General features: G+C 33.8%; 1 protein-coding gene across 1 annotated transcript; it reads right to left on the reverse strand.

The window, feature by feature from the left end:
• Positions 1-1,906: 1,906 nt before the first annotated feature.
• On the reverse strand, positions 1,907-12,131 carry NTS (neurotensin; the record flags this gene model as incomplete). Its single annotated transcript, XM_079937031.1, has 4 exons — positions 1,907-2,059; positions 4,314-4,538; positions 10,246-10,307; positions 12,059-12,131. The coding sequence occupies 4 exons, from the start codon at positions 12,129-12,131 to the stop codon at positions 1,907-1,909; spliced, it is 513 nt and encodes a 170-aa protein (XP_079793157.1).
• Positions 12,132-12,423: the final 292 nt, after the last annotated feature.

A 12,423-nucleotide genomic window follows, 5' to 3' on the forward strand; every position in this document is an offset into this window, starting at 1 on the left:
AATTTATTGGGAGTGAGAAGTACTATGGAAGGACCATGGAAGTGATGGGATGAGGTGAAATGGATATAATGTTTATTATTGGAAGTGAAGATGTCAGGGACTGAGAAGGGAGATTATGGAGGGATCTTGCACGTGTATGTGGAAGTCCTCAAGGATAATGAATGAAGCAAGTAAAAAGGAGATCAGCAGTTGTTCAAAACACAGAGGGTTAGCATATGAAACCGTGTTATGCTCTGTAGTTTGTGAAGAAGAAAGGAAAACCAGTAGGAAAGTGGCCAGAAGAACTGTTAAATTTAGTGTGTTATTAATCTATTCCAGGTACCGTTGTAAGCATTTTACACCATATCAGACTACTTTACCGTCCTCCAGACCGCACATTTAGTAGCTGAGGAGACAGAGAGGTTAAATAAATTGTCCAAGATTACTAGTGAACAGTGGAGCTGAATCTGGGCCTTCTGACTCCAGAGTAGACACTCTTAATCACTATGGAGTAGTTTCCTTCTTAGGATCAGTGCCTTGAGCACTATTTTTTTTTTTTTTTGCGATATGTGGGCCTCTCACTGCCGTGGCCTCTCCCGTTGCGGAGCACAGGCTCTGGACACGCAGGCTCAGCGGCCATGGCTCACGGGCCCAGCCGCTCCGCGGCACGTGGGATCTTCCCAGACCGGGGCACGAACCCGCGTCCCCTGCATCGGCAGGCGGACTCCCAACCACTGCGCCACCAGGGAAGCCCTTGAGCACTATTTAATGTTGAAGCTGTTAGGACTATAAAAGATGGTAGGGAGGTAGTTGTGAGAAGTCATGGTTTTATCAGAAAAACTCAGAGATTGGTGAGCTACACTTAAATCCTACCAAGTGGGGTTTAGCCTGGGGGAGGGGGCGATCTCATCTAAAGGCCATAGAGTTCTCAAAACTCCTTAATTCTAGAATAAGTCAAATCCTGATATCTTCCTTCATAGATGACTGTGGGACTAGGATGCAACCTGTAAAGAGAGGTCCTCCTAGGCCCCCTGTCAGAGCAGGAGTCTAGGAGGCCACTGCTCATGGTGGGCTGTAAGGGCTGTGAGGGCTTATGAGACTGTAAGTACAGTGTTTAAGGAAATTCATGAGGAGTTATTTCAAATATGCCTTTTGCCTCAGAAATGGTCTCTTAAGTGGGAAAAATATTAGTCACATAAATTCCTCAGTGAGGTTAAAAATAAAGCTATCATTTACTGGATGTGAGGGAAAAATGTCAATAAAGGGTAACTCTTCTAATGATAGTAAATCTGCAAAGAAACATGGTTCTGATGGCTTGTTGTTTTTTTTGTTAGCTATTAAGTTTATTTAACAGAAAAACAAATTCAGTTGAAGATCATTCATTAAGATAAGCAGAATTAACAATAATTCATTAAACATTCTTTGAAGATGGTCCTATTTTACTACTATTACCTTCCCCATATCTGAGAGATTCATGAGTAAGTCTTAGAAGAGAGCACGTATTTCTTTTAATTCGATAAAACATTCAGTCAGATAATAAAACAGGTGCTATTATTTTGTTTGGGGTTAATGACATGTAAGCTAGACTTTGCCATAAGACTCTGTTCTAATCTCTTATAATTTGGTTTAGAATGTCAAACATTTTGACTGTTTCAACAACCCATTAAGTGCTTTGCAAAATGACAAAACGTTCTACATATGACTTAATTCATATCTACTCCAGTTATACACAACACATCATGCTCAAGACCTAGATTTATTTGAAAACACTTAGTCCAATTTATATTAATGCAGAAAAATCACATCTAATAAACCACAATTGTAGCAGAGACAAAATAATTGTGTTCTGTCATATTTCCACACAAATATAATTTGATATTTAATTAAAGGACGGTAAATCACAATCACATGTAAATAAAATATCCTCTCAGTAGTAGTAAGAACCTCTTTTGAGTATGTAGGGTCTTCTGGGTTTATTCTCATACAGCTGCCGTTTCAGAATGTAAGGAATTTTTCTCTTTATAACTTCTTCCTTTTCATTTCTGTCATTTCCAGTCTCAAGAACCTCTTCCTGAATCAACTGCAAGATAGACCGAATATGAATGAAACATACATGCATAAAGTCTTCCATTTCAGAGTATTTGTCTACCTTTTATCTCATTTGCTATTCAGACAGTAAGATATATGTGGATGAGATGTATGCGGTTCACAACAATTAAATGTTTTGCCCAAGAACAGGTGGCTATCAAGTGGCTGAGACAGGATGAGAACATGATTTTTCTGATTCTCTGTTCTGTGCTCTTAGTTCATCAGGCCAGCCTTTAAAATTTGCTTTCTATATTTGTCAAGGCCATATATTAATACCTCCAAATGAAGGAACACACTTAATATAATTTTGAGTATTTTTCTTTAATTTATGGTAGACCAAAAGATGGAAATATATCATAAATCACAACAAATACAAAGTTTTGAATCTAGTAAACCACGTTTGGCCTCAAAGGTCAATAGAATTTTATATTCAATTAAGTTAATTACTGATTTGACTTGAAAGCCATTCTAAAGATCTATTGCTCAAAGAGAGAGGAATGCTTGTTCTGCTTACTTGTTCAGCTGTTGTAGAAATTAACATATGTGAAAGCTCTGTTTAAATGGTAAAGATCTTTAGATTGTGCGGTTTAATAGTTAATCATTAAAAGCAAGTTCACATTCAGAAACTCAAGGGAGTTAATCTCTATGTAGAATCTTGTCTAATACCTCATCAAATATGCTGCATTCTAAAATTAGTTCCAAACACTTTTTCTGATAGTACTGTTCTGATTCAAATGTTCCACTGGCAAAAAATATTTAGGAACTCTTTCCAGAGTTTTGCACACGATTTACACAAAATTTTTTTTAAAATCAACGCTCAAGGTAAGAACTGTATTCATATCTGTGAATATCTTCTAAACTTTGGGGTGACTATAACTAATACTGACAGGAGAGTAAGTTTTTAATCATAACCCGCATGCATTGAATCGTCACAAGCACTTTATTTCAACCCACAGCTGTTCAATTTCATAGAAGGAAAAACAGCTACTGTCAGACAATCTAGTTTCTTAATCTTTTGTTTCTCTGTGCACATAGTCTGTAATTGTACTACACTCTGAATAATACTATCATTTTATTTTAAATCACTCAACAACATTTAAAATAGCAAAAGTTTTAATCTTATGTGCACCTGATTTGTCTGTATTATAGTTTATTGAGGGTTTTTTTTTTCCTGGATAAACAGCACATAATTGATATTTCCCTATGTTAAAATTAGTATTTTTCAAGTTTTATTGATGTAATATTTTAAAGAGAAAATCATTTAGCTGGAATTGGAATTAAGGGATAAACAGTCCAGCAAGAAAAATTAAAACTAGATTTTTTTTTTTAATCTGGAAAATATCATTTTGTTTACAAGTTAGAATAAACACTAGAAGTTCTGCATTTCACTTCCTCTTTTCCACAGGGTATCTCTGGGACAGTGTGTTATAGAGATTGTTATATTAGCAGGAAAGGCATCCTCAGACCCTCAGATCCCCAGTGTTGGTATAAGCCCAGAATATGAAACATGAAGTAAATTTCTCTTAGGGGTTAATCTGAAAGAAATATTTCCCTTGTCAGGAAAATTTTAAAATTTTCTTCTTATTTTTTCTTAAAGAGTTTTCGTTTCTCTTTTCTCTTCCAAAAATTTCCAAACCAAAGGTGGTGAGTCACCAGTGTAGTATTTAATAGAACTGATTCATCCAGTCCTTTGTGGTAGTTCTGGATAATGAAATTGGGCTGTACTAGCCATAGTGGACCTCGTTTAGCTTCTAAGGATGATTGAAATCCACAATCCACACATTCAATTAAAATAGAAATATGCATACATCCTTATCATTCTGGTTTTATTTGCCTAATATATTCAAATAAAACTGGAACCTTTTGTGTTCTGTGTTTGTTTATAAATAAACACACATGACTTATGTGTTTCTAAGAAAACATTTTGAGTTTCCTAAATTTCTTAGGCATGCCACCACCACCACCAAAAACTGCCTAACCATGCCATCCACAATAAAAGCATATGTACCAAATCTGCCCTAAGACAGATCCCCCTTTTAAGACCAAAGAAAAGATATTTTGCTGAACTCCAAATATTTGCAGGACACTTTGAAGATCTGAAGGAATGTTAACCTCAACACATGGTTTATTCTTCCTTAATATTTGTAAGTCTTCCTGTTATGATAACGATCAGGATTAAAAAAATCAGTACAAATGAGAGTTAACTAGTATAACCACAATCATATTCGTATTTTGTTTTTGTTTACCTCCCAGTGTTGAAAGGCCCTGCTGTGACAGATTTTTCGGAGCTGGTATATTGTCAGCATTGCTTCCAAGCTAAAGCCATCTAAGGTAGTTGGAAATTTCCTCCTTGTAATAAGCTCCTCCTCAGGAAACTCTCCTGTTTCCTCGGCTTGGCTGTTCTGGTTATTTATAAGACTGCACACATTCAGCAGGCTCATTTTCCAAGAGGGAACACTTGCTTTACTGATCTGAAATGTAGAAAGAAATAGTTAATGCAATTAAAATTTGTGCTGTAAGAGTTAGAAATCAATTTCTATTGTGCTAAGCCATTACCTTTTAAGACCTAATTGTTAGTCTAGCCAAATAAAAACACTGTTATTAATTAGTAACTTCATATCACAAAGTTGAATAGTGTCGATACTTCATATCCTCTATTTGCCAAATGCAATAAAGTTAATACACATATACACACACATACATGAGCAAAGCAAGAAAGAAAATAGAAATTACAGTAAATAGAAATACATAAATATATATGTATATATCACAGGTGAAAATATTAAAAATATCACTCTCTCCTTATTACACTTCAGTTTAGTATCTAATGGAACAGCGGCCAAGGTGATACTAATAGATTTGGATAATTACAGTAGTGTGAGACCACGAATCTATTCGACACATTAATAGTTGTCACAGGTAGCATCACAGATGATCAATTTATTTATTTGAAAATTATAATATTTTCTAAAATATCCTTTTCTAATAAGATCTTGTCTGAAACCATTATTACCATAATTAACAACTTTCTCATTTGCCAATTTTTGGAGAAACTAAGTGTGAAATAACTTATAAAACTTAACAAGCATCTCAAAGGGCATAGACGAAGAAAAGCATAAATTTTTTCTAAAGAACATAAAAAAAGCTTTTTTGAATGACCACAAAGCTGTGATGAGAAGATTCAAAAATATCAGTATCAATTTTATTGGTGTCAATTCTCTGTGAATTATTCTCCAAATGCAATGCAATTCCAAATCAAAGTTCCAATTTGGAAAATATGGGAAGACTGGAAGTTTAGAGGAAGGAGTGTACCAAAACAATTATGAAGTTAATTTGGAAGTATGAATATGTGAGAACTAAGAAGACTTAGAAAAATAAAAAGGTAATGAGGAAGGACTTACTCTACCAGATATTAAAATGTATCTTAAAGCTGCAGTAATCAAAGAGTGAATTAATAGAACAAGCATAAATATAAAACTCAACAAAAGAGAATATAATGTCCAAAATTTGATCCAAGTAAATATGATTGAAGAGCGTTATAGCAAAGTTTGCATTTGAAGTCCTTGGGACAGTTGGCTATGGGGAAATCTGGATTTAGATCTAGTTATAACTTTTATTGGCATATTATAGTCTAACAATATCCAGATGGGTTAAATATGAGTAAAAATAAAAATATGTAAATATATAGAATTTATTTTATAAATTTGGAAAAATATTGTTAAGCAAATATCCAAACCAGAATCCATAAAGGAAAAGATAATTTATAATACATAAATGTGTAAATTATCTCTCAAAAATTAACAGCCTGAACTAAAATCAAAAGCAAGACATACTGTAAAAGCTGCCACAAAATGTTAATATACCTAACAGAGGTGGAGCTCTTCCAAAAGAAACTGGTGAATGCCCCAATTAAAAAACAAACAAACAAAACAAAACAAGAACAAAAAAAACACTTAAAAAGTGTTCAACCTCAGATAAATAATATGAGCAGACAAGTCACAGAATCGCTATCAAAGAAGAAATATGCAACAGAAATATGTGGAATGATGTTCAACTTGGCTACTATCAGATCAGAAGACCCTAAAAAGTATAAGTACACTTGATGTACTTATGAGGATATGGAGAAACAGACACTTTCTCTTCTAAATATTTGTTGGTCTGAGTATATATTGGTATAATTTCTTGAAAGGTATTTTGGCAATATGTATAAAAATTGTAAATGTGCATACCCTTTGATTAAGACTTTACCTTAGGGACACGCAAATCTGTGAGTACAAAAATATTCACTATAATGTTTTCAAACAGTTTGGAAATACATTCAACTATGCCCCTCGAATGTGATTATCAGCCTGTTCTTGAATTTTTCTGCTATGGGAAACTTAGAGGCAGCATGCTCCACTGTGTGGCAGCAACACCTTATGTCTTGTCAATTAATGGGATAGTACAATTTTACATTCGGAAAGCTCTTTAGAGATCATCTGATTGAGTGTTTTCCTTAGAACACTAGCTCTGTACTCACTGTTTTTAAAAAGAAGTTCCACTGTCAAGTGAATTGGAAAACTTGAGTTTAAAGGAAGTTTAAAGGAAATTTAAAGGCTTCTTGAGCTTTTTACTTGCAAATATTCATTGTAACGTTTCAACGGTGCTAACATAATATCCAATGCTCCCCAAACTAACTGACCATATAATGCTTTATTCATAAAGTATCTGTCAGGACTTGTGTTGTCTGATTATTTTTTTGGATGAGGAAACTGAGTAAAGCATTTTGTTCTCTTCTGCCAGTTAAAACAGTCACTGCATCACTCACTAGTATACTATTTAATATCACCTTAGCCCCTGTCATACTTTGGAAGCACCGCAGAGAGGGCACTTTTGACCATAGGATGTCTAAATAGACATGTATTTAAGAACATTTCTTATAAGGTTTAAATAGTTCACTCAAGAAAATGACAAAGACTCTGTCTTTGATGAAATCTGAGTTAGGATCCTCTGAGCCCTCTTCTTGACGAGGTCCCAACCTTGGGCTCTGTCCTTGGTCTACTTAGTCCAGTTTTAGCAAGAATCCTTCTGAGTTAAGTTAGCAAAAATGCCCCACCATTGATACCTGATCATCCTAGGATTCTATTGAGTTGTCTAGCAAGAATCCTCCTAGATTTAGAGTTTCCTCAGTAATTTTCCATACAATGATCCACCCCAACCCTGTTCCTTGGCTGTAAGTCCACACTTGTCCTTGTTGTGCTTGGAGTTAAGCCTGATCTTTGCAAAACCATAGTTCCTCTTGAATAAAGTCTTCCTTGCTACCTTTAACAAGTGTCATGAATAATTTTCTTTAACAATAAACATTCTTATTTATTAAATTATTTTACGTAAATGTCTATAATAGACCTAAGCCTATAGATAAGAAATTTAGAATACTGTCTTCTCTTGCTTTTAAAATGAGGAAAACAAGAATATTTGTGGTTCTTACTTAGCATTATTTGATTAAACTCCTAATACTGAATAAGATCCTGGTCAAATTTTGGTTTCCTTAATTAAATGGGACCTAATCTATATTACTAGTGGTCACTATCTATAATACACTGAAATCAAATGTATTACAAGCATTTGAACTGGTGAATTGGTGAATTCATGGTGAATTCAAGTATTTCACCTAAGTAAAAATAAAGTCATCTGTGGTGGAGCCCTGAAGTTCTTACAGCTGAATACAAAAGGTAAGGGCTAGTAATAAATCCTAGATTCTTATTGTTAGTACATAAATATTTATTAAACTCTTACTGTATTCAAGGCATTGAATTTGATCACAGAAAATTACATCATTCCAGCAGCTTTTTGAGAGCCTAAAGAAAACATATTCTTTTCTTCAAAGTTCTCTTTCTTAATAAAACTATACCAAAGCACTACCACTGGTAATAAAGAGAATTGTATTGTGAGAACTAATTTCTTTATCTTCCCCTTCTCTTCAAGCTTTGGAATCTCTCTTGGCCTTCTGTTGCTTAAGAGTATTTCTACATTAGTATTTCAATGTCTAAATAGTTTTACTTTAAAAATTGAAATCACCTTGAGAGTGGAAAGAAGAAAGCTGAAGGTTTCTGAAGCTTTTAATAATGGAGTTATACCAATATCAAATACTATTCTTTCAAAATTTTAGATACAGTATATTGGTTAAAATGGTCAAAAGTTTAGACTTTTCATTTGCATAGAACACTACACACACCAAAAACTAATTGAATCACAGAGAAATAAGTGATAGTAGTTTTATAAAAAATAAGAAATGAGCTTTATGTTACCATCCTAGCAGCAAAATTGGGATAATTATGCTTCTGGGTGCTTCCTCATCATAGTCTGTATTTTACTTATTTCAAGTAAAAAAGGAGGCAATGGGATTCAATTTTTCTTCCATGATATGTTTTAGAGATATATCCCATGACTGAATGAAAGCGGTATATGTTATTCTATCTATACTTTGGCTACGTATTTCTCTTAAGAATAAAACTAAACCGCTTCATATACTGAAATTGTTTTTCCCTTGCAGCATCTTGGCCAGGGAAGGAATCATAACCTCTACTCCCACATTTTTGCAAAGTAGCTGGCAATTCCCACACCATATCACATTTTGGAGATTATTTAGGACCTTTATTTGTCTACATAAACTTGAAATCATAGAGGTAAAATCTCTACCAAGACACTAAGGCATACTAATCTGTTCCATTTTTCAAAACAGACTATTAACTTCACTTGTCTTCCTATTTATGAGTTGAAGCGATTATAGCCATTGCTATTCTGATTGAGTATTAAACAAAGGATCCATTATCTTAAGGTTAAATGTATTTGTTCACTGAGTTTTAATGACTAAATGAAATTTGATCATTCTTGATAGGAAACCCACCAAATTATGTAGAATTTGGTTTCAATGTGTTCAACTTTTGTAGATCTGGGCAATTGTGGAAATATATAGGTACTTAAATTTTCCCCAAATGCCTTTTAAGGACCATAGTAGAAAACGTCTTTGTTAGCTCTGAGATGACAGTGACCCACATTCTCATACAAACACAGAAATGGCTATTACCCCTTCACACCCACTACTGAACACAATTCTACTTCTATGCTAGGGGTTGTTGCACCTGGAACATGCTCATCCAATTAGGGAAGAGGCAGGAGGAGTCCTGAGCATTTCCTTTCTTACCACAGCGCCTGTGGAATCCTCAGCATTACAACAGTGATTGCACCTGGTGACTGCCTCACCTCAAGAAATGTTCTTCTTTGAGAAACATCTTTTGGTTGGGAACCCTGTTCTCCAACTCTACATTTAGATACACACTGATTAACTCACTCCGGGTAAATCAAGATTGTGTGGTAGTGTGGTAATTGGGTATATTCTAATTGAGTTTTATTCCTAGGTACAGGCTGGAATCTAAAAACCTTGCTTTCAAGACCCCAAGAGAGGAATAATAAGGTCCAGTACAAAGTTTCACCTGATTCAATAAAAACAATAAGCAGGTACCAATAACACTTCTGTTATGAGGAGAATTTAAATCCAGGTGTGGACTTAATGTAAATGTCTAGGAGATCATAAACTCCAACCCCAACGTTTAAAAATAAGGAAACAAAGGCAAGCAATGTTAACTAATCCCCTTGCTTAAGATCAAATAGTTCATAAATCACAGCTGTGGGATTAGATCTCAAGGCTTCTGTTTGCCAGTCTATTGCTCTTTACTCTCTACCACATTTCTTTCATGGGTTTCATGAACTTTAATTCTTAATTTAGGAACTCCACTTCATTCTCCCCAATAGTACAAGAAAGGCAAAAATATCACTTAATTTTCATTTATGTATTTATCTTGAGGCCACTATACCTTTCATCATACACAATATGACTGGAATGGAAAGAGGAGCTTTAAAAATACATTTGCATGTCCACATAAATAATATGTGACTACTTAATTAAATTTGCAGTATAGTGATTGATACACTATACAGTATCAATACAGCTTCTTTCCCTGTCACATCAACACCCTTAAGTCCTTTGAACTTAAGGAAAAGTTTCCCCATAAAGGAAATGCCTCCCAATGAACTTTTCAGTCTCAATGGGAAGTTATTACTATAGGAAAAGGACACCATGTTTATAATGAGAGTTCATATGTTTTTCAGTCCTTGGTTTAAAAAAAAAGAAAAAGTTACCTTTGATGTATGCATATTGGTCAATAAATCTGCTTCTAACGCTTTCATTTCCTCTTCTGAATCTGAGTAAAATCAAAACCACATGTTTACTGTATAATCACGTATCATGTAATTATATTATAACCTAGAGATTTAAGATTAGCCTCAAAAACTTTGTCTTAGAAGTTTATTGTCTTTGCTATGTATTCATTCTCCTTAGAATAACATTTGGAAAAAAACAATTATAGTTTTACTTTAGGCTAACAGAATAGAATAATAGAAGCACTTTTAAGAAAATAAACACAGGATTTTATGCCAGGAGAGCTATTGATGATTTGGAGTTGTTTAATCACTGAATCTCATTATTTAAAAAAAAAACCTGATTATATGATAAAATAAAGATTTAATCAAAAACGCTGGATAATTTTTACTGGAAATAGTTTACATATACAGAATATATATGTATTGATATTTTAAAAACAACATAATGAAAAGGTATGTATAAGACATTTTTTCAAGATAAAAACAAAGGAAATTGCTTGCTGATAATTTTAGAATAAGAAAGACACTGAGATTTGTTTAATTTGAGATGCTATTTTACAAAACACACTTTGAAAGATTTGTTTCTCTACTTTAAACAAGGATTTAGAATCACATGTACTTAGCAATTTTTTCACAGGCTATTAAGGAAATTGTTTAAGCAAAAGTGGAGTTGTCCATCAATACATGTACAAGAGTGTGGAAAATGGATTTCTGATGTTTTTTTAGAATATTCTTTCCAGTTTCCAATAATGAATATTTCACAGAGAAGAAAAATTTAGAAATTACTATAGGGTAATAGAAATAAAGTTATAGAACACTATACTGAGTTAATTCATAAAATCATAGCAGGAGTTTGAATTAAACATTTCAGTGTCATATTTATGATATAACAGTATAAAACAGGCTAAATATTTTTGCTGCATTTATCCCTTGTTTTTTTTTCCACCTTGATGTGATCATTCAATTATTTTCCAACATTAATTAGAGCATATGGCAATCACTATAATATTTCATATTACTCTTTTAAGTTTAAATCTTATTTTCAAGGTGAGCTATTGATAGATATTTGACAAAGTATGGTTTCATCTTAATTATCACATGCTAAATACTCTACAGGGAAATAATTTTTATCAATATAAAATTTTCCAGTTACATTCTGTATCAACTTAAATGACATGCAAAAAAATAGTTAAATTAATAATACATCTATTTGTCACACAGAAAAGTTATATAAAATGTATTCTTAAAAGAGCTTGGTATTTTGTGTATTTTTCTAGAAATAATTTTCTACAAATAATGCTTTATTCATTAAACATCAATTTTCACTTTGTTATCTTAACATACACACAATTAAGAAAATAATATTTGAGAGGGAGAAGCCACCATGTCCTAAGAGAATGAATGAGGAAGAGATAAAACATTTCAAATGCAATCAGTTTTAATTATGGATTTGCACTTTGACAGTCACCACTCCTGTACTTCTCATTAGAGAGTGACCAGCTTGATTTGTTTCACATGTTTTTTTTTCTAGTGGTTACATTGCAAAGGGGAACATGAAGTGTTTCATTGAAATCCCTTTTATTACCTTGCAGATTTAAAAAGGAAAAAGAAATCTTTCAGTTCTTGTAATCATAAAACAGAGAAAGAAAGTATCCAGCTTCTATCACTAAAAAGGAAATCCAGAATAAGGGAGAAACTCTTCTCCCTAGATACATTAACGTTAAGTGGCAACACACAGTAAAAATGGAAAAAGAAATCACTTCAGGGAGTTGTGAAATGCAGCTGAGCTTACCTGAGCACAGACTCCAGGAGCTGAAAGCCAGGAGTATCATGCACACCAGTTGGATTTTCATTCCTGCCATCATCTTCTTGAGCCTTCTAGCAAGCCCAGTCCATAAATGTCAGAGACAGGCTGAAGGGGGCTCTCTAGTGCTTCCTCTTGCCTCCAGCTGAGTTTGGGAGTGACTGAACTATGAAAGATGCTTTGACCATTCCCTATGTATATATATATATGTGTATATATATATATATATATATATATATGCAGGGGATGATGTCATGAGTATACAGGGATTATCTCTTCAGGATGTGCCCTTCATTTCCATCCCTCCCCTCCACTCCCCACTTCCTCCTCCCTTTCTTCTTTGTCCCCCCCCC

The sequence above is a fragment of the Stenella coeruleoalba genome, assembly GCF_951394435.1.
Source record: "Stenella coeruleoalba genome assembly, chromosome: 11".
Taxonomy (NCBI): domain Eukaryota; kingdom Metazoa; phylum Chordata; class Mammalia; order Artiodactyla; family Delphinidae; genus Stenella; species Stenella coeruleoalba.